The sequence below is a fragment of the Orycteropus afer genome, unplaced genomic scaffold (assembly GCF_000298275.1).
Source record: "Orycteropus afer afer isolate SDZICR_OR568_19922 unplaced genomic scaffold, OryAfe1.0 scaffold00661, whole genome shotgun sequence".
Taxonomy (NCBI): Eukaryota; Metazoa; Chordata; class Mammalia; order Tubulidentata; family Orycteropodidae; genus Orycteropus; species Orycteropus afer.
In genome coordinates this window covers 535605-562353 of record NW_006922248.1, presented here as the reverse complement: position 1 = coordinate 562353, position 26749 = coordinate 535605, and the positions used below count along the sequence as shown (strand labels likewise).

The window sequence follows — 26749 nt, the reverse complement described above, 5'->3', positions numbered from 1 at the left end:
CTATGGGGCAGTTCTACTCTGCTCTATGGGGTTGCTATGAGTTGACATCAACTCAATGGCAGTGGGTGTGGACATGGAGTAGAGTGGCCCTAGCCCCAGGCCAAGCCACCAGAGTAAGATGGGCAGAGATGCAGGGGAATTTGGGACACATGAGTAAGGGGAGGGCCATCTCCCCATTCACAGGGCACTGAATACCTGATCTCACTGACCCCAGGCTCTGTCAGGTGTCACCTTGACCCCTCTTGGAAGCCAATTAGGCCCCAGTTGCAGGTGGGGATTAATATGATTAATAATGCCCCCAATCTCCCAGGTGCTGATTCAGCCTGGAGCTTAGGGAGGGGAGGTCACTTTATAAGGGCCTGGGGGGGGCTTTGTCTGAGCCCGGAGTCTTCTGCAGGCATCCTGGTGACTGAGCTCCAGCTTGGGCAGCACCGTTGGGTCGGAGCGCTCAAGCAGCCACTAGGCCACAGCCATGAATGGGACGGAGGGCCCGAACTTCTATGTGCCCTTCTCCAACAAGACAGGAGTGGTACGCAGCCCCTTCGAGTACCCGCAGTACTACCTGGCAGAGCCATGGCAGTTCTCCATGCTGGCTGCCTACATGTTCCTGCTCATTGTGCTTGGTTTTCCCATCAACTTCCTCACACTGTACGTGACCGTACAGCACAAGAAACTACGCACGCCGCTCAACTACATCCTGCTCAACTTGGCCGTGGCTGACCTCTTCATGGTCTTCGGTGGCTTCACCACCACCCTCTACACCTCTCTTCATGGATACTTCGTCTTTGGGCCCACAGGATGCAACCTGGAGGGCTTCTTCGCCACCCTGGGTGGTAAGGGCCAGAAGGAGGCGGGCAGGGGGCTTCAGGGGGCTCGGGGCAGCCATAGACCAGGGGTGGAGGCTGAGAGGCATCAGCCTCATCCAGTACCTGTATCAGGTACTGTGCAGGTGACTCTGGCTCATGGTGTATGAGTAGAACTCTGTTCCACAGGGTTTTCAATGGGTGAGTTTTTGAAAGTATATTGCCAGGCCTTTCTTCTGAGTTGCTTCTGGGTAGACTTGAACTACCAACCTTTTGTTTAGCAGCCGAGGATGTTAACCATTCGCACCCCTCAGGGCCTCCAGCATCATTCGAGGCCCTCATTTATTCAATCAACAAACACTGTCAGTGATTATTAGACAGCTGCCTTTTGTCGAGGACTAAACATTCTTTACCTCATTAGGAGTGAGGCTCTTGTCGCATTTCCCAGCAAGAAAACTGAGGTGCAGAGGAGGCCAGTGCTGGAGGTCCCACAGTGGTGGTGGCAGAGCTGAGTTCCGGGCCCACATCTCTGTGGCTCCTTAGGTCAGGTTCTGAACTCCAAGCCTCTGCTGCTCTTGGGACAGCTGTGCTTGGTCAGACCCACACTGGGTACTGGGTATGTTGTTATTTGTTGTTATGTGCTGTCGAGTCAAACCCAACTCATAGCGACCCCTCCTTGGGTTTCCAAGACAGTATCACTACAGAAGTAGGATTGCCCAAACTTCCTTCCGAGGAGTGGCTGGTGGGTTTGAACCTCCAGCCTTCTGGTTAGCAGTCAAGTGCTTTAGCCACTATGGCACTGGTATTTGTTGTTGTTGTTGTTGGCACTGGTATAGAGCTGGACAAATCCACATCCTCTGGAGGCTCCCAGCCCAGGGCAGGAAGCCAACCCTCCCTCCTACTGTCACTGAGTTTCCCGAGTGCTCACTCTGTGCTGGGTGGTGAGCCCAATCCTCCTGGCCCCCCTGATACCTGAGGGCCTCTCCACCCTCTCTGCTATGCTTGAATGATTTCTGTGTTGGGGAGTTTATCACCTCCCGAAACAACCCCTTCCATAAGGAGGTACTTACTATGGCGATCTGTAGTTTTAAAAAGTGTTTTCAGCTATTATCTTTCATTTGACTGCAAAGCTCATGGGGGTGCTGCAGGGACAATGGATCCCTGAGGCAGAAGATGGGAAGAGACTCATTTAAGGAAGTAACACAGCAGGCCCAGAGCCTGGGTCTTCTGGCTCCAATCCAGGAAGGTCTTCTGGGACATATGACAAGCTGGAGAGGCAAGAAGCAGGCCATTCCAAGCCAGGTTGGCCTGCTCTGCCTTGCCATCCCCCCCTCATGAGTCTGGGATGTCCTCTGGGCCTGTTCTCAGGTAGCTGTCATTGGGCATTTTCTTCCTTCAATGGCCACATCTTGCTGAGGCTCAGACCTGAAGGTGGGAGTGGAACAGGGGTTCCCCAAACAGATGAACACTTCTCTGTAGGGTCAGTCTAGCTCACGAATGTTGTCCTGAAATCATTATTAGTTATGTTCCCTTGCAATTTCAGGAATGACCCAATCTGGTTGATAAGTTATACAGCCCCTCTGCCTGCTGAGCTCTGGAGGTGAGGTGCAGGGCAGGTCTCGGAATTCCATCATTATTTCCTTCTTCCTCAGGGCAGATCATCACCCAATCTTTCCTGGGCCCTAGGAGAGGGTTCCCAGGGCCTGGGGTTTTTCATTTCCCTAGGGAAAGTATGACTAGCCCAGAGGAGGGAGGACCTTCGGGTCCAGGGCCACTTCCCCTGGACACTTCTTCCACCAAGGTGCTCAGTGTGCTCAATCTATGTCCCAGGAAGGACATGCTCTTCTGTAAAATCTCCCTGTAGGGCTCCCCAGCTCAACGATAACCCACAGTCAGTCTTCAGTGTCCCTCGTGGCCCCAATGCTTAACTGAACTAAGCTAGGTAGGCCTGCCTGCTTGCCTTTCTTGAGATACTACCCACCCTGCATGTCCTCCGGCCCCTTCTCACCATCCAGACCCACACCAGGAGGGCTTCCTACTGCCCTTCCCTACTAAGAGCAAGTCTCCCTCCTCACACATGGAAGTGGGGTCCAGAAAGGGAGTGTGCTAACCAATCACTGACTGCCTTGCAGGTGAAATCGCGCTGTGGTCCTTGGTGGTCTTGGCCATCGAGCGGTACGTGGTGGTGTGTAAGCCCATGAGCAACTTCCGCTTCGGGGAGAACCATGCCATCATGGGTGTAGCCTTCACCTGGGTCATGGCTCTGGCCTGCGCTGCACCCCCCCTCGTCGGCTGGTCCAGGTAATAGGGCTGAGCATAAGGGAAGGGCCCCCAGCCAGGATTCAAACTCAAAGCTGTCTGATTCCAGGGACTGAGTTCTTATGCCTCTGTCCCAAAAGCCTACCCTAGCAACTCTCCCAGGGTAGGGGCTTTGGGTAGGGGAAGAGGAACAGACCCTGGTGTTGCCATGGAGACTAGTCCTAGCCTCTGAGCCCCTTTGTCAAGGAGAATCTAAGATGCTCCAACCCTTCACCTTGGCTTTGCCCCTAATCCTCGACTAAGCCATGCCGATTCCAATCCTCTTTGGCCTAGTGCTCCATGGGCAGCCCTGACCTTGGGCCTCAGCACCGGGGAGGCTGACTCTTCCTATTACAGCTAGTAACACTGGACACTAGGAACTGGTCCAGTCTAGCCTCAGGCTGTGGTCTCCAGATGGGGGCTGAGCTGAGAGGTGTTGGGGGCAGTGTTGGGGCACCCAGACTGGGGATTCTAAAGATTGTGGTCAAAGAAGATAGGGCTCCCAAGGTCTTGGGGTCCTTCTGCTTCCAAGAAAATCTCACTCTCTCCTGTCTATCCCCTGTAATCTTCTCCGGGTCAGTTTCTCATCCCTTGCTGACTCTGAGCCCACCCCTCCTCCCAACCTCTTGCCCTGTCTTCAATTTGACACTATATTCTCCAAGGGGCATTCCACGTACCATGTCTTTGTCCTCAGAAATCACTGAAACACCCTCACCACCTGCCCTATGAGCATCTTTTTCCAGAATCTGCACAGAAATCTTCTGTATACTCTGTGTGCCCATCTTTGGCCTAGAAAATACTCTTACCCTGTTGCTAGTGAGAGCCCAAGCTATACCAACTGCCTCCAATACAGAGCTTGAGGGATTTTTTTTCCTTTACTTTGCAAAGCTCAAGGCCCATCCTCTAGCCTTAGTCTGGGGAAGTTAGTCTGGGGAAGAAACAGAATCACTGGGCAGGTCAGCAGTGCACAGTGAAATGCAGGGTTGTCGGGATCTGCTGGCGGCTGGACAGGGTTGGAGGCTGGGCAGTCTCTCCTGATCATGCAGGTGCCAAATAGAATAAAACCACATGGTTTTTCACAAGATGCTCAGGAATCCCTTACCTTAGTTGATTCAATCTCACAATCACCCAGCTGAGTAAAACAAAATAACCCAAACCCACTGCCACTGAGTTGATTATAACACATGGAGAACCCCCATTGGGTTTCCAAAGCTACAAATCTTTATGGAAGTAGATTGTCTTATCTTTCTTCTTTGGAGCAGCTGGTGGGTTTGAACTACCAACTTTCTGATTAGCAGCCAAATGCCTTACCCACTATACCATCAGAACTCCTTATTCAGCCAAGTAGGTATTTTATTTTCCCCAAGAGAAAAGTAAGGCCCAGAGAGGGGCAGATGCTGGCTCAGAGCCCCACAAGTGTGTTGCAGAGCCAGGATTCGGGCTTGTGGGGCCTGTTGCCAAAGACCCACACAAGTAGACCCCCTTTCCTGGCCCCAGGTACATCCCAGAAGGCATGCAGTGCTCGTGTGGGATTGACTACTACACGCTCAAGCCTGAGGTCAACAACGAGTCCTTCGTAATCTACATGTTTGTCGTCCATTTCACCATCCCGATGATAGTCATCTTTTTCTGCTATGGGCAGCTCGTATTCACGGTCAAGGAGGTATGGGGGCTCCAGTGTTGGCCTTGTCCCTGGGGGCCCAGCCCCATCTCTCTTGCTCAGTAACCAGCTGTGCTGGGCCCTGGAGACACATGTAATGGGTGGGACAAGACTGTCCACATCCTAGGAGCCAGTCTGACACCAGGCCTCTCCCCATGCAGGCAGCCGCCCAGCAGCAGGAATCGGCCACCACCCAGAAGGCAGAGAAGGAAGTCACCCGCATGGTCATCATCATGCTCATCGCATTCCTGATCTGCTGGCTGCCCTATGCTGGAGTGGCCTTCTACATCTTCACCCACCAGGGCTCCAACTTCGGGCCCATTTTCATGACCCTCCCGGCATTCTTTGCCAAGAGCTCCTCCATCTACAACCCCGTCATCTATATCATGATGAATAAGCAGGTGCCTGGTTGGGGGGAGGGTCACATCCTCAATGGGGCCTCAGTCTTCCTGCCATGCAGTGGGAGCAGGGAAGTCAGTCTACACCAGGGCAGTATGCATCATGGGTTAGCAGCCTCATCCGGGAGCTTGTTTGAAATGCAGATTCCTGGGTACTACCCAGACCTACTGTATCAGAACCTCTGGGGATGGGCCCAGGGATCTGTATTCCTAACAAACCCTCTAGAGGATTCTGATGCTTGATCAGGGTTGGAAAGCACTGGTCCACATGGTTTGGGAGGCCTGCTTTACAGTCAAATGGTCAAAGTTCCAAGACTGAGACTGGGATGGTGCCAGTTTCCACATAGCTGAACAAGAAGCTAAAAAGTCTTATTCTGAGGCCACAAGACCTGGAAAGGTTAAACCATCCCTGCCACAAAGACCAGAGGTTTCTCTTTAGAATCCATGATTCCAGAGGGAAAGACGTAGTCTCTGGAGTTGGACATGGGTTCAAATCCCAGCTCTGTCATTTTCTGCTGTGTGTGCTTCAGTTTCTTCATCCACAGAAAGATAACTGGCAGGACAATTTATTGGCAGGTTAGTTTCTCATTCCTTCAGTGACAGAGCCCCCTTGGGTTTTTGGTCTTTGGCATCTCAGGATGGAGATCATTTAGCCTGAGCAAGTTCCCTCTGGAAAGCCAAGTTGGAGAGGAGTGGAGGTTGTGAGGGGCAGAAGCAGGGAAGGAGTGAGAGGCAAGTCCCCACTCTCGTCAGCTTGGCAGGGTCTCCCATACTGGAAGACCCTGATCTTGACCCATGCTCCTTGCCTTCCAGTTCCGGAACTGCATGCTCACCACACTCTGCTGTGGCAAGAACCCATTCGAAGAGGAGGAGGGCTCCACAACCGCATCTAAGACAGAGACCAGCCAGGTGGCCCCAGCCTAAGCCCTGCCAAGACCTTGGCACCGGCTATAGGAGAATCACACCCCCACACCCGCCCCAAGCCATAGCTACCCCATTGGGAGGGTGCCTGTCAGAATATGGCCATACAGGTTCCCTGATTTAAAAGAAAAGAAAAAGAAAAAGAATGAACAAATGGGAGAAAAATGAAGCTACCCCCTTGGCGGGGTCAACTTGAGGAGGGATACATACTGAGACCACAATCTGGAGTTCCCAGGGGCTGGTGTGATCTGTTCTCCTCCTCCCTCCTCATCTCTAAGGAACACAAAGACTATTGCTCTCTGGAAAAGTGTCCCAGCTTAGGGATAAGTGTCTAGTGCAGAGAGGGGCACATAGTAGGTGCTTAATAAATGCTTGATGGATGAAGGAAGGAATGAATGGAGGAATGAATGAAGGAATGAATGGCTGGGGAACACCTATGTGTCCTCCCAAAACCACCTTAGCAAACAGCAGCTCACACCTTTGGCTATGTGACCTTGGGCAGTTGCTTTCTCTCCTGGGCCTCCCTTTCTTCCCCTGTAGAACAAACGTCCTAATTCTGGACCTGCCTCTTACTCAGCACTGCTGTGGAAATCAGATGAGTTTGTGTGTGTGCGTGTGCGTGTGTGTGGAAGCGTGTGTAAGCACTTTGTAAATGGTGAGGAGATGTACAGACTGTAGTTAACATTACGAATAATACCAGTTAATATAATTAATGAATTACTGTGATCTTCTCCTCTTCATAGTGATCATTTTGATATCAAGCATCCAGACAATGGGGTTTCATGACCAGCCTCAGCAGGTTTTTGAAAATTAGCCAGGCATTCAAGGCCATACCAGGGCTAGGGGTCCGATCACAAGGAATGTAGTTGTCGAATCTGAAGAAACAGCATCAGGGGCCTGGAGTCTGGGGCCAAGGCCCAGGTTTCACCTCTGCCACAGAGCCTCAGGCCCTGTGTCTCCCTGTGCCAGGCTTTTCTCTCAGCTTCTGGAAAACCTGCTGGTTCTGCCCTAGCTCCCAAGTCCCAGTGTCTCTGGGTCAGTATGGAGCCGTGCCCACCTGCTCATGTTTAATGAAGAGCTGAGTCCCTGGTGTCACTCTTGTCTCACAGAGCTTAGAAATAAGCAGCAGCAAATTCTGCTGGGCTCACCTTCCCTGGGGCACTTCCATTTCATATTACAGCTGCCTTGGTGGACAAGCCCATCTTCAACAGTTACCAACCAAAAAAACCAAACTCACTGCCGTTGAGTTGGTCCTGACTCATAGCAACCCCTCCTTGGGTTTCCAAGGCAGTATCTCTATGGAAGTAGATTGCCCAGTCTTCCTTCCGAGGAATGGCTGGTGGGTTTGAACTGCTAGCCTTCTGGTTAGCAGTCAAATGCCTTAGGCACTATGCCACCAGAGCTCCCTAACCAAAAATCAAACCAAATTCACTGCTGTCAAGTTGAATCCGACTCATGATGACCCCTTCTTGGGTTTCCGAGGGAGTATCTCTACAGAAGAAGACTGCCCAGTCTTCCTTCCGAGGAATGCTGGTGGGTTTGAACTGCCAACCTGCTGGTTAGCAGTCAAATGCCTTAGGGATTATGCCATCAGAGCTCCTTCAGCAGTTACCAGTCCATCTCTGTTCCGGAGAGTCTTGGCTTCTAAGCCCACCAGGATTCCAGGGAGTCAGAATTGAGCTGCCTCAGTAACTCCCTCTCCTATTACTAAAGCCAAAGGCTCTAGCTCTCCCCAGCTCTGTCTGGAGAAAAAGGCAAACTGGGGCATTAAAAGCTCAGCTCCTATATTGTGTGTTCATGTCTAGTGGTTTTTGTCACTCTTAAGCATCTTATCTGCAGAATGAATTGAAACTGGTCTGCTTCCACCTGCTCTCTGGCCCTGGGATGGCTGGATTGGGCAGCCAGCAGAGCAAAGCAGCCCAGAGCCACTGTGGGGAGTAGGGTGGTGGGGGAGAGGCTGGAGGAAAGCCCCAGCTTTGGAGTCACCCAGACTCAGTTGACCTGTGAAACTGCAAGCAAGTTTTTTTTCTTTTCACCTCTCTGAGCCTCCTTATCTTCTGAAGGAACTCTTAAAACTGACGTTGAGGGGATTTGTTGAGACTGTGGATTTTAAGCAACAGCAGGTGGTGGGGAACTTCCAGCAATGCCTGCCTGGAAGCCCATCTGCAAGAGGAACAGGATGGAAGAATAAGCCTCAAGAGTCACCCCCATCCTCCAGGGTGGGCAAGGGTGAAAGGGCCAGAGGTAGGAGGATCCCAGTGCTGTGGTGGGGCTGGGGCAGGGGACACCCAGGGTCCCAGTCACTGCCCTTCATTGTTCAGTCTCACCAGGTGATGTCAGTCAGGATTCCTTTGGTTGCAAGTGACAGGAAACTCAACTCAGTTGGGCTAAAACAAAAGGGAGAAGTTTGGTTCAGATCAATGAAGTGCCCAGGGCTTCATCTACCCTGATTGCTGGTTGCCGAGGTTCAGATGTTATCAGGATCCGTCTTTCCCCTTCTCCTGGTTCTACTTTTCTCTGTGTTGGCTTCATTCACAAGCTGACCGTTTCCAAGAGGTGGTACAAATGCCTACCACAATTCCAGCCTAGAAAGACGGCTTCTCTTTTCTATTCCAAAAAAAAAAGTCTTAGGTAGGGCTCTCATTGGCCGGGCCTGGGTCACATGCTCATGCCTAAACCTACCACTATGGCTGGGATGGGAATTCATCTTCTGATTGGTCAGGCCAGGTCACATGATCACTCCTGCACTCCAGATACAGTCAGCCCCACTGAAAACAAATGGTTTGAAGGTGGGAGAAGTAGGTTCCCCAAAGGAAACCTAGGGCTGTTATGACCAGAAGATGGAGGTAGGAGGCAGGTGGGTAGAAACAACAATGGTCCAGAGGATGAAGGGAAGGTGAGAAGGCACCCTGCCTTCTTATCACTTTCCTGCCACATCTTAGCCTTATGCCCAGGGAAAAATTCTGCTTTAAAACCAGACCATCCTCAGAAAGTCTATGTACCTTCTTAATTTACATTATTTGGTAGCCACTGATTGGTCACCTGTGATATATGTATAGAAGAAAAGTGCTTCTGACTTAAAGCTGGGGAGAGGTGGCACTGACTCCTCTCCAGGCTCTCAACAGATGTATTAAGTGCTTGTTGTATAAACTTGCAGTTGCAATCAACCAAATTGAAGGAAACCAACCAAAGAGATCAGGTTTCTATGCTGTGACCTGGCCAGCCTCAGCGTCACAGAGCCCTCTCCCCACTGATCCTGATTCAGGGAGAAGAGAGGCCAAGCCCGAGTCAGCAGACACAAGGTGCTGTGTTGCTGCTGGCCAATGACTGCAGCCGGTGCCCCAGTAGGAGATGTGGGCACTCCTGACAGCAGGGCAACCTTGGGGGCAAGTCTCTGAACCTCTCTAGCCCCTCAACTGTACAGGGGAGAACCATCTCACTGAGTAGAATTTTCTAAAGGGATTAATGGGATTATTGATATTAAGGATTCAGTACACAGTAGATTTTCAATAGATGTGAGTTTCCTTCCTAGAGATGCAAATTGAGTTCAAAGGAGGTAGTCCCTGGTCTGGTAGCAGATAGACATAAAGAGATTAGTGGAATAGGGAGGTTCTCAGAAAGAGGTGAAGTGAATGTTAACTGCCCCCAATATATATTCTTTCTTCCTTTAGTAATATCACCCCAAGTTCTAGCTGAGCACTTAGCCACCCAGTACAAGATTATATCACCTAGCTTCCCTTGAAGGTGGGGTGGCATGAGATTAAGGTCTGGCCACTGGAATGTAATCAGAAGCAGTATGTGCAGTCTGTTGTGCATTACAAAGAATGGAGATACCCTCTTCCTCTCTTCTTTCCTCTTCATGTTTAAATAAAATAGTGAATGTAAGATATTTACATAGACATTGAACAGTGGTAGTTATTACTATTTCTACCCTGCCCTTTGTACATTTATTGACCTAAAACCAGGAAAGTAAAGTCACAAATGTCCTGTTGTTACAAGGGCTAGAATTACACCAAAAAAAGACACCTGGTAACTGCTTCAAAAACTCTACAACTGTAAGCTTCAGAATCACAGGAAAGTCCTCACATCGAAGGACCCTATTCAGAGTTCTAAGACAGTAAAAAAGTTTCCAGTAGAACTTAGATTCCATATACTCCCTCAGTAAAAAATTCATGTAGGTACACTCAGTGGCCTGCTGTCTCTCCAGCAATCTGATCCTCACAATTATAACTTCCTGGTAAAAAGGCAATCCTCTCAGAGAATTTTTAGATTATGCAGTATGTTTTAGAACTTCTTCCCTCCAAATGCAAAACTCTATGCTGGCACAGACCAGTAGCAGGCTTTTAGATGAAGCTCGTGGGAATGTTTGTATGGCTGTTTCTCTAGTTCTTGATTCTTGGAAATGTCCTATAAATTTGATGAAAATTGCTGCCCCAATTGGCGCCAATTTCCATTTGCCTCTTTGCTTCATGTTCATTTCCTGCACCAGCATTGTTCCTGCAGATGCTGCTTTTCAGGCCTCCCACTCCTTGGCCAGGCTAGGCTCTGGCACTAGGGCTTTTACACATCACAACAATGTGTCTTGAGCACCTACTGTGGGCCAGGCTCCATGCTGGGCACCAAGGACACCACCAGGAGCAAGACAGACACAGCCCTGCCCTCCCATAGCTCAAGGCCTAGTACAGAAGACAGAATTGTAATTCAGAGTGCTGGAGTGACCCCAAGAGCAAGTCCAGTGGCTGGAAGCACCCAGAGAGGGGTCTCTAACCTTCTGGAGATCAGGGAAAGCTTTTCTGAGGAAGTGATGTCTACACCGAGGTCAAAAGGATGAGTGAGAAGGTAAAGAACCGCATTGAGGCGCAATGTATTAATCAGTTTACACTATATGGCAAACAATCCCAGAACGTCACAGCTTAAAACAATGAACCATATATTGCTATTCACAAACCATATGTTGCTGTGCACAATTCTATGACTCAGCTGGGCACAGTTTGGGATCATTGAAGCCTCTGTGGTCTCCTGACAGATTGGCTGGCCACTTGCTGGGCAAGAATGATGACAGGGCCATGGGTCTCTCAGCATCCAGCAGGCTAGCCAGGGCTTATTCACACACAGTGGTGAACTGGTATATCTCTTTCACCATATTCTATTGCTCAAACCAAGTCACAAGACCAGGCCCGATTTAAGTACTGTGAAAGGAGGTGCAAAGTCATATTACAAATGGGCAAGTGTGAAATTTGGGACTATTTTTGCATCAACCTAGCACATAGAAGAAACAACTAGACCAAAGCCCAGGTACCAGCATAGCCTATTCCAAGAGGCACAGTGTGGCTGAACTGTGGGACTCAAGGGGGAATGAGGCTCTGTAAGCCAAGGTGATGAGTTCAAACTTTCACCCAAGGGCAATGGGGAGCCATGAAGGGTGCTAGACAGAAGAGTGAGATAAAATTTCACTTTAAAACACTTTGATGGCCACAGCCTCCAACAATCTAAACCTTTGGCAATGGAGAATCCTCTGGAAAAATTCCAACAATACAAGACTACATCGAGAAAAATGTAAATACTTTTTAATGCGTCCCCTCAAACCCCACGGCCTCCTCAGAGATAATCACTGCTATTCCCTTGGTATAGATCCTTTCAGACTTCTTCTGAGCCTTTACACACACACACACACACACACACACACACCCCACAGTATTGTCTTCTCAAAAATGGGAGCACACTCTACATATACATATACATTCAGGTTCATTTGTTTTCACTACTGTATGATATTCCACTGTATAGACAACCACAGTTTGTTGATTCACTCTACTAATAGACTTGATGCATTGAACATCAGTGACACATTGTGAGATGACATCAAGGACATCATACATGAAGAAAGCAAAAGGTCATTTAAAAGACAAGAAAGAAAGAAAAGACCAAAATGTCAGAGGAGACTTGGAATCTTGAACAGAGAGTAGCTAAAGCTAAAGGAAGAAATAATGAAGTTAAAGAGTTGAACAGAAGATTTCAAAGAGTGGCTCTGGGAGACAAAATAAAGTAGTACAATGAAATATGCAAAGGCCTGGAGTTAGAAAATCAAAAAGGAAGAACATGCTTGGCATTTCTCAAGCTGAAAGAACTGAATAAAAAAAAATTCAAGTCTTGAGTTGCAACAATGAAGGATTCTATAGGCAAAATATTGAACAATGCAGGAAGCATCCAAAGAAGATAGAAGGAATACACAGTCACTGTACCAAAAGAATCGGTTGATGTTCAGCCATTTTAGGAGGCAGTACATGATCAAGAACAAGTCCAAGTTACACTGAAGGAACTGTACAGAAAGAACAAGTCCAAGTTACACTGAAGGAACTTGCAAAAAAACAGGCTCAAGGAATTGATGAATACCCATTCAGATGTTTCAACAAACAGATGCAATGCTGGAAGTGCTCACTTGTTTATGCCAAAAAATTTGGAAGATAGTTACCTGGCCAACTGACTGGAAGAGCTCCATATTTGTACCCATTCTGAAGAAAGGTGATCCTACAGAATGTGGAAATTATTGAACAATAGCATTAATATCACATGCAAGCATAATTTTGCTGAAGATAATTAAAAAATGATTGCAGCAGTACATTGACAGAAAACTGTCAAAATTTCAAGCCATTTTCAGAAGATATGGAATGAAGAATATCATTGCTGATGTCAGATGAATCTTGGCTGAAAGGAGAGAATACCAGAAAGATATTTACCTGTGTTTTACTGACTATGCAAAGACATTGGATTGTGTAGACCATCAAAAATTATGGATAACATTGCGAAGAATGGGAATTCCAGAACACCTAATTGTGTTCATGTGGAACCTGTATATAGAGCAAGAAGCAGCCATTTAAATAGAATGAGGAGATATTACCTGGTTTAAAATCAGGAAATGTTTATGTCAGGGTTGTACTCTTTCACCATACTTACTCAATCTGTATGCTGAACAAGTAATCTGAGATGCTGGACTACATGAAGAACACAGCATCAGGACTGAAGGAAGACTCATTAACAACCTGTGGTATGCAGATGACACAACCTTGCTTGCTGAAAGTGAAGAGGACTTACTGATGAAGATCAAAGACTAGTCTTCGGAATGAATTACATCTCAACATAAAGAAAACAAAAGTTCTCAGAACTGGACCAATGAGCAACATCATGATAAATGGAGAAAAGATTGAAGTTGTCAAGGATTTCACTTTACTTGGATCCACAATCAACGCCAATGGAAGCAGCACTCAAGAAATCAAATGATGTATTGCACTGGGCTCTGGTGGCACAGTGCCTAAGGCATTTAACTGCTAACCAGAAGGCTGGCGGTTCAAACCCACCAGCCACTCCTCAAAAGGAAGACTGGGCAATCACCTTCTGTAGTGATACCATCTGGGAAAGGCAGTCGGATCCAACTCAACAGCAGCGAGTGAATCTGCTGCAAAAGATCTCTTTAAAAGTGTTAAAGAGGAAAGATGTCAGTTTGAAGACTAAAGTGTGCCTGACCTAAGCCATTGTCTTCTCAATCGCCTCATAAACATGTGAAAGCTGGACAATGAATAAGGAAGACTGCAGAAGAATTGATGTGTTTAAATTATGGTTTGGCAAAGAATGTTGAACATGCCATGGACTGCCAGGAAAATGAACAAATCTGTCTTGGAAACATAGCCAGGATGCAAGGATGACCAGTCTTCATCTCTTCTACTTTGGTCATGTTATCAGGAGTGACCAGTCCCTGGAGAAGGATATTATGCTTGGGAAAGTAGAGGGTCGGTGAAAAGGGGAAGACCCTCAACAAGATGGATTGACACAAGAGTTGCAACGATGGGCTCAAGTGTAGCAACAGCTGTGAGGATGGTGCAGGACTGGGCAGTGTTTCATTCTGTTGCACATAGGGTCACTGTGAGTTGAAACTAACTCGACGGCACCTAACAACAACTCTTGATGAGCACCTAGTTTGTTGTCAAGTTTCTGCTGTACGATCAACACTGCAGTGCCGCTCCTTTTATACCAGTGCAAGAGTTGATCCCAGGTTTGTGTTAGAGTGGGTATATTGGGTTGTGGATGAGTGCATCCTTAGCTGTCTTTGATGTTGCCAAATAGCTTTCTAGAATAGCTACCAGTTTCCTCTCTCAGTGGTGTGTCTGAGTTGTGTTATTGTTGTTATGTGCCGTCGAGTCGGACCCGACTCATAGAGACCCCTCCTTGGGTTTCCGAGGCGGTATCACTACGGAAGTAGATTGCCCCAACCTTCCTTCCGAGGAGTGGCTGGTGGGTTTGAACCGCCAGCCTTCTGGTTACCAGTCAAGTGCCTTAGGCACTATGTTACCAGAGCTCCTGGTATGTCTGAGAGGGCCTCTTTATTTCCTCATATCCCTGACACTCAGTACTGATAGATACATAAATACTTGCCATTCTGCTGGATATCAATAAAACCTCATCCTTCTTTAAATCCACCCCATTATTTAGAGTGCCTGTACAAGTATTCTACAGAAAGGGAGTAATTTAGCCAGGCCCCCAGAAATTTGCTTGGAGGTAAATTCTTCTTCTTTTTTTTTTTCTTTCCAAACAATGCAGCAACAGACATCATTGTAGGCATTTTTCTGCACATATCTGAATGTACAGAGTCCTAGAAGTGGAGCGGCTGGCTGGGCTGCTCTCTCATACTTGGCTGCTGCCCCAATTTATACCCTAACCTGGGATGTGAGGACCTGGCTCCCTGCATCCTTGTCAACATTCTGTCTTCAATTTCTGTCAATTTGATGGCAAAAATAGAATCTCGTCATTGTTTCAATTTGCATTTTCCTGAACACCCAGGAGGTTGAGCATATGTCCTGTGTTTATCAGTCCTTCTGGTGAATTACCTATTCAAAGCCTTTGCCCATTTTCCCAAGGGATAGTGTCCTTATTTACAAAGACTTCTGCTAAACAATTTTATTTAAAAATGGGTTTTTCATCCCTTAAAGATTTCTTTCTTTAAAAAACAGAACAGGAGGAAAGCTGTGGAATCTGGGAGACTGGCTGGCCTCTGGAGAGTCTGTCATCTAGCCTGCATGTGTCTGCTTCCAGCAAACCGCACTGGTCTGTCTCCAACTGCTATTTGTTGAGAAACTGAGGCTAGCAGTGGCCTGGAAACAAGAGCAAACCCTGGGGCCATCTGCCACCCAGTCAGTGGAATTGGAGGACCTCAGTGTTCACATTGGCAACCCAGGTGTCTCCAATTCCACTATCAACACTCTAGCCCTGGCTGACTGAGGGCCTGGGAGAGGCTGAAATCTCAGTTTAGGATAGTCCAGATAGAATGAGTGAAGAGGCGGCCTGAGCTCCCCAGACCAACCCCACTATCCTCAGGGGATCGACTTTCACGTAGTCACATCCCTAATACCCATCATTTTCCTGGTGGGGGCTGAGACCCAGAGAAGTCAAGCAACTGGCCCAAGGTCACACAGGAGTGTGGGCCCCAGGCCAGGGAAGCAGGGCTGCAGTGCCCCACTCCCCTCTCCCATGCCAATCAGCAGTTCAGCTGCTCCCAGCCCAATCAGGGGCTGATTGGAGAGCTGGGCTGGCTGGGGTATATAAGACAGGGGAGGCAGGCCAGGCTCTACTTCCTGCGGGGAGGGGCAGCTGGCATCCTACACCTGCCTGTCTGATGGCTCCAGGCAGCTATGCTTCCAGTGATACCTCGGAGGCCTCCTCAGAGGGGTTGTCTGAGTCTGAGAAAGCAGGTGAGCAAAGAGATGAAACACCTACCTTGTCTTTGCGAGCCCATTCCCTGGGCTGTCCTGGGCCTTTCCTCCTCCCACATCCCTCCTTCTCTTCAAGCTTGCCCCCTCAGCACCCACCCTAGAGGCTGTTGAGTTCAACTGCCCTTGTGGGAAAAGTGGTGATGTCACAGGTAGTGGGGCTGGCCAGCCCAGCTCAAGGTAAGAAGGGAAGCAGGGCTGCTCCAGCTGGAGCCCATTTCCTGTCAGGGAGGGGGGCCAGCCATAGGGGCAGGGCAACTAATTGAAGACACTGGAGCAAGGAGTGTTTGGCTTTGAGGCTGTATTCCAATTTTCAATCGATAATGACCTGGTTGTGGGGCCCACTGAGGCAAACTAAACCCAGTTCATTCCTCTGAATTGCTACCAGGCTTCTCATTAGTAGATACCACTTAATATGTGACATGTGATTTAATGGAGGAAATCCAGGCTGGGAGGTCAGGGAAGGCTTCCTGAAGGAGGTGACCTCTGGAGGCTGGATAAGAGGGACAGGGCAGGGCAAGTGTTCTTAGCATTTGCAAGGCTACTTGATGGTTCTGGATGCTTACTGGAGCATAAGGGTGGAGTTGCTCCCTCTGACTTGGGAAGTCAGGGAAAGTGTCTAAACCCAAGTGCTCTTTGGGTCTTGAAGGATGAGTGATAGTTGCCTGGGGGACCAAGTAGGAGAACAGCATCCCAGGCAGAGGGAACAGCATGGGCAAAGACTCAGGGGTGAGCGCTCTCATTTGGGGAGCTGCAAAGCTTCCTGTTGGCTAGGGTCAGAGTTTGGGGCAGTGGTGAGAGGCAGGCCAGGGGCCTATTAGTCTAGGCTTTCAGGCCATGTTCAAGAGTATCACACTTACACTGAGGGCAGTGGGGAGCAATGGATAGTTTTAAGCAGGGGAGTAAGGGATGGGGAATGTGATGGGGGAGAATGGATTGGAAGGGGAAAGAGGCTGGGTCCATGGGAATGGAGAGGGAAGGCTAGAATGAGAAGAAGAAAGAGAGAAACACGTGGGAAGATGTGGAAAGATTGTTGTTGGGAAGGACCTCCTACCTGGAGGGGCTGGGACTTAGTAGGAGAGAGGACATAGGTCTCGGAGTGGCAAATATGGGGACATGGGGGTGGCTCCTATGGGCTGGGTGTGGATTTGGGGACCAGGGGAGGGGTTGGAACTGCTACTTGAGATCAGTCTGGAGGACCACTCCAGGAAACCCCATAACCCTGGAGCTGGGAGAGCTTAAACCCCTAAAGGCCCCCCGCCCCCCGTACAGATGGGAAGACTGAGGCCCAGAAAATGGAGCAAACTCCCCGGGTTCCAGGGTTGGCTGAGGTGGGTCTCCACCAATCAACGTGCTTTAATCCCAAAGTAAATCCTCCTGGATACTGGGCTCTTCTTGGCCAGGATGCAACTGGGCTTGGATTTAAATTGTTTAGGCTTCTTAGCAATTTTTGCTCTTCTCTAGAGTTTCCAGGTGGGTTTTTCCTTTTTTTTCAAAAAATATTTTGTTATGTTTTTGGTGAAGTTTACACAGTAGATTCCCATTCAACAGTTTCTACACAAATCGTTCAGTGACATTGGTTACATTCTTCGTAATGTGGGAATATCCTTAACATTTCCATTCTAGTTGTTCAGTTTCCATTCATCTAGTTTCCCTGACCCCTTACTTTCTCATCTTTGTTTCAGAGTAATTGTTAACCATTTGGTCTCATATTGGTGATTTTTTTTTTTTTTTTAACGGAGCAGCACAGGTGATGTCCTTTATTTTGTGAGCCAATCTGTTATTTAACTAAAAGGGGACATGGATAGCTATCTTTGGTTCAAGGTTTGAAGACTATCTCAAGACAATAGTCTTGTGTGTTGGGGGAGGGATCCTCCACTCTCAACCAGACCAGTAAGTCTGGGTGATTTTTCTTGATATTTGAGTCTCTGTTCCACATTTTTCTCCCATTCTACCAGAGTCCGTTTACTATAGCCAGATGGGTTTATTTTTTTACCTTAATTTTTTTCTTAACTTAATTTTTAGGCAATTGATTCTTTTTTGAGTCTTTAAATTTTGCAAATTGATCAGAAATCACCATTTTTAAAGCATGTTTAAATCACCATGTTTAAACTGTGTTCCATGTTTAAATCACTTTTGTGCACCTTATGGTGCCTGACAACTTCTCATGCTTTTCCCTCTCTTCCTTGAGTCTCCTAACTTTTTTATAACAGCTTTACTGAGATATAATTTACATACCACACAATTCACCCACTTAAAGTGTAAATTCAGTGGTTTTTAATATACAGTCGTCCCTTGGTATCTGTGGGGTATTGGTTCCAGGACTACCATGGATACCAAAATCCGGGGATGTGCAAGTCCCTTACATAAAATTGTGTAGTATTTGCATATAAACTACACACATCCTCCCATATACTCTAAATCATCTCTAGAATGCTTATAACAACTAATACAATGTAAATGCTATATAAATAACTTGGTGCTCCCTCTTAGCCTTTGAGAAATTGTTTTGACTACTTAATTGCTTTTTTTTTCCCTGAATATTTTCAATCTGTGTTTGGTTGAATCTGCAGATGCAGAACCCACAGATATCGAGGGCCAACTTAAATCACAGAGTTGTGCAACCATCCACACAATTCATTTTAGAACATTTCATCACCCCAAGAAGAAACCTCTTGCCCATTAGCAGTCACTCCCCATTCTCCTGTCCCAACTCCTGGAAACCTCTAATCCCTTTCTATCTCTATGGATTTTCCTTTTTCTGGACATTTCATATAAATGGTGTCATACAATGTGCAGTCCTTCTATGTCTGGCTTCTTTCACTCAGCGAGCACAGTGTCATCAAGGTGCATCCACTGTTGTAGCATGTGTTCATGCCTCATCACTCTTTATGGCTGCCTAACAGTCCATGTATGAGTATTCCATGTTGTGTTTATCCATTAATCTGCTGATGGACACTTGGGTATCCACCCAAGTAGACACTTCTGCCTATTGTGAATAGTGCTACCATGAACATTGGTGTACAAGTTGTTGTGAAGACATGTTTTCATTTCTCTTGGGTATATACATACAGTACATACAGTGGAATTTTTTGGTACCTTTTCATTATAAAGACTTTCAAACAGACACAGAAGTAGACAGAATGGTATACCATGCACTCATCGCCCAACTTCAATAGTTATGAGCTCACAGCCACTCTTGTTTCACTTACTGGGTTATTTTGAGGTGAATCCCAGATTTATCATTTTATCTATAAATAATTGATATTTATCTGTAAATAAGAAAGCCTTTAAAAATGGTAAAAGAACAAAACAAAAACCATTAGCACACCTGAAACAATTAATATCCCCCTTGACATCATCAAAAATATGCCCAGTGTGCACATCTGCCTGGCTACCTCCCCCACATCCCCAGTTGGATTGTTTAAATCATTCTTTGAGACTAAGCAAGGACTCTGAGGTGCATTTGGTAGACAGTCTCTTAAGGATCATTTACTCTATCGGTAGCACCTCCCTCTTTTTCTCTTCCTTCTTCTTTATTTGGAGAAGAAAGCAGGTTGTACATCTGGGAGGGTTTCTCACCATCCGGATTTTGCTGATTGCATCCTGTGGTGATCTCACAGAACCCTCTCTTTCCTGGAAAAATGGTCATTAGATCTAGAGACTTAGCTGATTCGAGCTTTGTTTTGCTCCTCAAAGAATACTTAATTCTTTAACAAGAGAGATTTCAGTGAGGTCAATGGATGTGTGCCAGCCCCACAGTGGGCCCGAGGGCCATGGCCCTGTGCTCAGGGATCCTGTGGGCTGGTGGTCAGTGACAGTGGCTGGGTGTGTGTTTGTCCTTTACCTAGACCCTTGCCCACTGTGGAGCCTGACATCTGGCGGGCACCTGGTATGTGCTTCGCCAAGTCCAGGCCTTGCATGGGGCTGGGGCATGGCCAGGGCGCCTGGTGATACTCTACTGTCCACCCACAGGTCCAAGCCACTGCGGTGTCCAAGCACAGCGCCGCAACCCCACAGTGCTCCGCATGGTGCTGGAGGCCCTGCAAGCAGGGGAACAGCGACAAGGCACCTCAGTGGTGGCCATCAAGCAGTACATCCTGCAGAAATACCCAACAGTGAGCATCATCCGGTTCAAGTACCTGCTGAAGCAGGCCCTGGCCAAGGGCCTCAACCGCGGCCTCCTCATCCGGCCCCTCAACTCTAAGGCCAAGGGGGCTACTGGCAGCTTCAAAGTAAGCCCACCAGGCAGGAGGGACCAGGAAGCTTCAGGACCTGGGTTGGACATTAGTCCTGGCTCCTGCTTTTCTCTCAACCTAGGCATCCGAAAAGTGCCTTCCTCCTTCTGTCTTCTCACCTTACTCTTCCTGTGGGTCTTAGCTGAGACACCTTTCCCTCCAGGAAGGCTGGTTTGTGTGTCCCACCTGAGCCCCCATGGTCCCTATCACCTTAGGGGTGTCCCATCCTCTTCAATGAGATCAAAGCTGTGTGAGCTGGGCTCACTCCTGGGGCCTGGTGCCCACGGCCCCTTCCCAGAATTCCTCACCACCGATGAGGCAAACCAGACCCTGGCTCTAGAAGGTCATGGAGCTGGGGTTTGTTCCCTGTTCTCTCTGGCTCCAAACCCAAGACAAGGCCTGGCCTCTCCTGAGCTTCTACTTCTTCCCCTTTCAAAGGGGAGGAGCCAAGCCTGATACTGAGGTTCTGAGAGAGTCCTGTTCAGGGTTACCCAGAGCTGAGGGCGGAGACAAAATCAAACCCTAGCATAGTGACTGTCAGCTGCCACCAGGGAAATCTCAAACATGGGATCTCTTGTTATTATTGGTGCACCCTAGCATCTTACCCAGTATCTGGGACATAGCAGTTGGTCTGATATTTGCCACGGAACACTGTGGAACATTCTGAACCTGTCATGTGCCAGCCCCTGTGGTAAACCTGTGACTGATCACAGGAAGTCCCGCCCTCATGGAACTCCTGGACAAGAACACAAACTGTGGCAAAGCCATGTAGGTAGGCTGGGTGAACTCAGGGGCTGTTCCCACAGAGCAGAGGGCTTAAGAAGGAGGCTCTCCCTCACTGCGTGAGAGAGAGTAGTGATGGAGAGCCTGTGGTCTAGGGTGGCCATTTCTCTGGTTGAATCCTAGTTCTGGCTCTTAGTAACTGTGTGACTTTGGCAAGTGACTCATCCTCTTCAAGCCTCAGTTTCACCATCTGTAAAGTGAGGTCAATAAGTGTCTCCTCCCATCAAGAGGAGTACATAGAATAGCCTAGAACCTGACCCAGGGCAGGAGATATTAGTCCAAAGGAGGAAGGTGATGTAGGAAGTGGAGGAGGTAAGCAGAGAGGGGCACTGGGAGTTAGACTCTCGAGTCTGCGAGCCAGTCGTGAAAGCAGGCTGAGGGAGGAGAGGGGAGGAGAGGCAGGGGGAGTGAGGGCAAGTAAGGGCCAAGGTGTTGGGGAGTTTGGGATACTTATGTTCAGGTGGGGGTAGGGGTGTGGTTTCTGATCTTGGTGGCCAATAGGAGCCTGAAGATTTGGGGTGAGGGCAGTAACATCATCAGAGTGGGGCTCTGGAGGGGCAGGGACTGCCTGTTTGTTGGGGGTCCTCTAGCCCCTGATGCTCATCCCTCCCAGTGGGGAGTTTATTTCTCTTGTGGAGATGAGGAAAGATGAGGAGACTGGTGTAGGGAAGCGGTAATGGTGCTGCAGCACACATCTGCTGGGCATCGGGGAGAGGGGACCTGGTCTTTAGGGAGAGACTCATGGGAGGGTCATGCACTCAGCATCTTTATGGACAAGGGGAAGGGAGAAAAGGAGAAAAGGATTCAAGGTTCACAGTGCATGACATGTGCTTCCAAAAGCCTAGCTTTGAAGCTTCAGAACATGGCAGTGAGTTGAGCGAGCTTTTGCTTTCACTAAGCTCAAAAAGCTGCTTATCCACGCCCTGTGGATGGAGGACACAGACACAGTAGGGTGTTAGTGGCTGTGGGACCTCAGGCAGGCAAGTCACTTCTGAGTGTCAGGTCCCCCTTGGCAGATGCCCATTGAGTCACAGTCGTGTGTCTTCTCCCCACACCCTGAACCACCTTCTTAGCACCCTCCCCTGGAATGGGCCCTTCTTCCCCTGAATCTTACACAGGCTGTTAGGATATGAGATGCTCAGAACTTCTGCTCTCAAGTCCACCCCTTTCTCTCCTCCTCCTCCAGTTAGTTGCCAAGAAAAAAAGGGTAAACCAGCCCAGAAAGATGTCCACCAGCATGGCTACCAGGAAACCTGGTGAGGCCAAAGAGAAGGGCCCCAAGAACCCCAGCAAGGCAAAGAAGGACCCTCCCAACCTGGACAAGGTGAAAAAGGCACCCAAGAAGCCAAGTAAGGTGAAGAAGATTCCCCTCAAGCCAGGTACAACCAAGGAGAAGGTCCCCAAGAAAGGAGACAAAGACAAGACCAAGGTGGCAAAACTGGATGAGGCCAAGAAGGAAGCCCCCAAAGCAGAGAAAGCCACAAAGGCCCTTCCCAGTGCTGCTGGGCTCAGCAGGAAGTCAACTGTCAAAGGTAGCACCAGCAGCCAAGGTGGGTGTGGGAATGGGTAGAGAAGGGTATGGGGTGGTCATGAGATGAGGGATGGAGGGTGGCCCAGGGTCCAGCTCTAGGGAGAGGGTTCTAGTAAATGTACCTGGGGGGCTCAGCTTGACCTCAGGAAACCGAGACTTGTGGTAGCTGGGGTGGTGGTGGAAGGGAGTAGTAGAGAATGGGGCAGACATTTAAAGGATTGTGAGTGAGGAAGCAGAGAGGTACTGGGAGCCCAGAGGAGAAGCCTGACTTATCTGATGTAGGAGTCTGGGGAGACTGCCTAGAGGGGGTGTCCCAAGCAGGAGAACTGCTTGGAGACATAAAGGAGAGGAGCTTTCGAGTGACTACAGATCTGTCTGTCTGCAGTGTGGGGAGCAGGAGCTGAAGGGGAAGGCTGTGCAGGGCAGACAGGAAGCGGGACTTTTATCTGGAGGGCAGGAAGGAGCCACAGAAAGGTTCTGTTATTAGCCACTGTTGGTCAGCCCCCAGCGCATAGCAGCCCCATGCACAGTGGAACAAAACACTCCCTAGTCCTGCACCATCTCCATGATCAGTTGTAGATGGGACTGCTGCAATCCATAGGATTTTCATTGGCTGATTGTCAGAAGTAGATTGCTAGGCTTTTCTCCCTAGCCCATCTTAGTCTGAAAGATCCTCTGGAACCTATTTAATATCATAGCAACACACAAGCTTACACTGACAAATGAGTGGTAGCTGTGCGTGTGGTGTATTGGCTGAAAATCAAACCCAGCTCTCCTGTGTGGAAGGAGAGAATTCTACCACTGCCTCATGGGGGAAAGCTGGGGTCAGTGTGATTGTTAAAAGTGTGTCCTGGTGGCCACGTGGAAGATGGGCTGAAGACCTGTTAAAATTCTGGTGTGGGTGGGCAGGGAGCAGAGCATTTGCTTCATGCTTTGCATGGAGAATGTGATCACCATCCGTGATCCATTTAACCCTCCAACCAGTCTGTGAGGTCAGTACTGTTGTCTCCAGTTTGCAGACTAGATGATGTCAGTGAGGGCTGGAAACTCATGGAGGGCTCTGGCCCTGCCCCTTCCTGCCCCTCCAGCAGTTCCCCCTGAACACAGTCCTTCCCCCACAGCCCTTCTTCCAGCAGATGCTGAGGCCCCCAGGAAAACAAAAGCTGGGAATAAGAGTTCCAAAGCCAAGGCTCCCAAGGTAGGTGCTGTGTAGCTGTCCTGGTCCATCTGAACAGGCCAAGGCTAATCCAATTCCCTGCCACTGTGGGGCTCAGCCAGAGAAGGTGGGGGGCACTTTTCCACCTACAAAGCACAGTTCACCTTCTCCTGCCTAGACCTCTCGTAACCTGGAGTATTCCATCCTATTTTACAAGTAAGGAACTGAGGCTCAGAGCAGTGATTCCACTTGTCCAAACCTACCAGAGCTGGGGCTGAACCCTGTACTTGTGGGTTCTGAGCTCTGTGCCCAACCTTGCCCTGCTCCTGGTTTTCTTTCTTGTAGGGCAAGAATAGTGCTGCTTTCCCAGCAACAAAGAAGACCACAGCCAAGGCCCCTAAAGGTGCAGCTGCCCAGGGGGCTGGGAAGGAGCCAAAAACCAAAGCAGCAGCTCCACCCAAGACCAAGGGCAGCAGTGGGTCCAAGACAGCCCCTGTGCACCTGGCCAGGAAGACAGAAGTCCCCAAGAGTCCAAGAAGGCCTGGGGTGCCAGCCAAGGCCTCATTGTCTAAGGTGTCCATTAAGAAGGCAAAAGCTGAGAGCTAGAGGCTGGGGTAGAGAGGCTGAGATTTACCTTGAGTTTTTTATTCCCCAACAAACCATCACTCTATTTAATTGCAACCTATTTGTCAATAAAGATTTTTTTTTACCCACAAAGTGTTGTAGGCAGAGGCTGAAGTCCAAGGATTTGGCCATTCCATCATTCAGTCATTCATAAGCATTCACTGAATAATCGTTTGCCAGACCAGGGAGATCTCATACTAGGGGCGACAGATTGTATAGCTGATGCACACATTGGACAAAAAGGGGCCTGTGGGATCACTGGAGAGGTGTGTAACCCAGGTGAGATCTGGAATGGCTTCCTGGAGGAGGCAGCTTTTGATTTTAAAATAGGAGTTGCTGGACAAATGAAAGGAAAGACACTGTGGGCATGGGTGGGGCTGGAATATGTGATTAAAAGAGGGTGATTTGTGGTTTTGAGTAGAACCTGGGAGTGGGGGTGGTGCCATGAGCCACTGGGCTGTGGAGGTGGGATGGGAAGGCCTGGAGAGGCAGAATAAGGAATATAGACTGGGATACTTGCTCTTGGGGGCAGCGGGGAGCCAAGGAAGGTTATAGTCCAGGAGTGACTGAAGTGTGTGTTTAGGAGAAACCCTATAGCTATGAGATGAGGGGTTCAAGGAGCTGAGAGGTCAAGTCAGGGAGACCATTCAACAACTAGTTCCTGAGAAGCACTGTATGCAGGGACTATCACAGTCACCAAGGAGATAGCCTTCCAAAAGCCTCCAGGCCAGAGACAGAGACAAACTGATCTAGATGCTGGGTGGTGTCTGGGCTAAGAAAAGAAACAAAGAGGCAGAGTCTAGAGAAGGACAGATGGGCTGGCTACTACTTTAGAAAAGGTGGGCAGGAGAGGCCTCTGAAGCAGGGAATCTGAGCAGCCACCTGTATATCTAGGGGAAGAGCATTTCAGCCAGAAGTAAGAGAAAGTCCAAAGGTCCTGAAGTGAGAACATGCTTGACAGTTACAAGGAACTTCAGGGAGGCCCATGTGGCTAGAGCCCAAGCAGGAAAGAGGACAGTAATGGGAGATGAGGTGTTGGGTGCTTGAAAAATATCTGTGACACTACTGATTGAGAGGTGGAGTCTGCACCCCCATGCCTTGAATCTGAGCTCGGTGATTTCTCAACCGATGGAATCCAGGGGAAATGACTACACCAATTTCTGAACCCAGGCTTTAAGAGACTGGTAGCTTCTACTTCCTGTTTTTGGGACACTTGCTGTTAGAATTCAGCCACCATGCTGTGAGGAAGCCCAAGTAGCCCACGGAGAGGAACTAAGGGCCCCTTATTTTCCACTGCAGCTGAGCACTCAGTCAATGGCCAGCACTGAGTGCATCATCTCTGATACTCCAGCACTGGCTGAGGGACCCTATTTTATGCCATGGAGAGCAGAGACATGCCTTCCCTCCCAGGCCCCACACCAATTACAGATTCATGAGCAAATTAAATGACTATTGTTTTATGTCATGAGTACTGGGATGGTTTGTTAGGCAGCAGAGACACTTAGAATGAGCTCTGTAAGGTAGATGGGCTAGTCCGTGAAGGGCTTTGTCCGTCAAGGGCAGAACCTTGGGTTTTATCTTCATTGTTATAAAGGCTTTATTTTCATTGTAAGAGCAGAGTGGCAGCAGCGCAAGAGCGGGGAACATAAGCAGGAGCAGAGTGGTAATGGGGAGCTCCTGCAGGAGTGAAACCCCGGTGTTGTGGAGGGAGAAGTGGTGGGTTTTGGGAAGATCTTGGAGGTGGAGTGGGAGGGGTTGCTGGTGGATTGGTGTAGGTGTCTGATGGAGAAAGGGCTCAGTGATAACTCCACAATGTGGGTCTGGACACCTGTGTGGTTGCACGGTGGCCATGTCCTGAGGCGAGGAAGCAGCACAGTCAGGAGGCCACTGAGAGCTGGTCCTAACTAAGTGGCAGCTGAGCCAGGAAGTGTGCAGAGAAGGGGCAGGTCCTTGGGTGGTGCAAATAGTTAACGAGCGCTCAGCTGCTAACTGCACGGGTGGAGGTTTGAGCCCACCACACCTCACCTTAAGAAAGGCCTGGTGATCTACTTCTGAAAAATTAGCCACAGAAAACCCTGTGGAGTTCAGTTCTACTCTGACACACACGGGGTTGCCATGAGTCAGAATGAATTTGAAGGCAACTGGTTTTTTTGGGGCGGTAAACTGGGGTCACCATGAGTTGGGGGCCAACTTGACAATAGCTAACAACAACAGTGCACTGGATGAGACTTGGGAAGAGGGCAGTTGAGCATAAAAGGAAACTGAGGCTGTCAGCATGGGGTATCAGACTGCTCTTATCCTGCCCCCTCCTCAACTTGTCCTCCTCCCAGAATGCCACAGGAGACTGTGTCTGGCTGCACTGACAGCTTCCCTGGGGTGTTTGTAATGTGGCTGCCAGTAGGGCCCCAAGGGGCACCATGAGCAGATGGTGGAGGCTAGGTGCCTTGGCGTTCCTCTGCTCCTTTCACGGCTCTGCCTGGAGCTGTGAGAAGCACCCCCTGGGCAGGCCCTGGAGGCACATCTCTGGGCATCTTAGCTTGAGCGAGGTCATCAGATGGCATAGGATGTGGCGGTGTTTT

General features: G+C 48.9%; 2 protein-coding genes across 2 annotated transcripts; both read left to right on the top strand.

Moving 5' to 3' along the window:
* The first annotated feature begins 472 nt into the window (after positions 1 to 472).
* On the top strand, positions 473 to 6083 carry RHO (rhodopsin). The gene is made up of 5 exons (XM_007956743.2): positions 473 to 833; positions 2936 to 3104; positions 4599 to 4764; positions 4923 to 5162; positions 5973 to 6083. Exons 1-5 carry the CDS (start codon positions 473 to 475, stop codon positions 6081 to 6083), a joined length of 1047 nt encoding a protein of 348 aa, XP_007954934.1.
* Positions 6084 to 19614: 13531 nt separating this feature from the next.
* LOC103210837 (histone H1.8) lies at positions 19615 to 24152 on the top strand. Its single transcript, XM_007956755.1, has 5 exons — positions 19615 to 19648; positions 19814 to 20073; positions 22046 to 22409; positions 23524 to 23588; positions 23892 to 24152. Exons 1-5 carry the CDS (start codon positions 19615 to 19617, stop codon positions 24150 to 24152), a joined length of 984 nt encoding a protein of 327 aa, XP_007954946.1.
* Positions 24153 to 26749: the final 2597 nt, after the last annotated feature.

Excerpts from the sequence above, each read along its gene's own strand:
- RHO (XM_007956743.2), top strand. The coding sequence starts at position 473 with ATGAATGGGACGGAGGGCCCGAACTTCTATGTGCCCTTCTCCAACAAG. Across the intron at positions 3,105-4,598 it reads CCCCTCGTCGGCTGGTCCAG|GTACATCCCAGAAGGCATGC; the intron begins GTAATAGGGCTG and ends TCCTGGCCCCAG. Across the intron at positions 5,163-5,972 it reads ATATCATGATGAATAAGCAG|TTCCGGAACTGCATGCTCAC; the intron begins GTGCCTGGTTGG and ends CTTGCCTTCCAG.
- LOC103210837 (XM_007956755.1), top strand. The coding sequence starts at position 19,615 with ATGGCCCTGTGCTCAGGGATCCTGTGGGCTGGTG. Across the intron at positions 19,649-19,813 it reads AGGGATCCTGTGGGCTGGTG|GTCCAAGCCACTGCGGTGTC; the intron begins GTCAGTGACAGT and ends GTCCACCCACAG. Across the intron at positions 23,589-23,891 it reads CCAAAGCCAAGGCTCCCAAG|GGCAAGAATAGTGCTGCTTT; the intron begins GTAGGTGCTGTG and ends TCTTTCTTGTAG.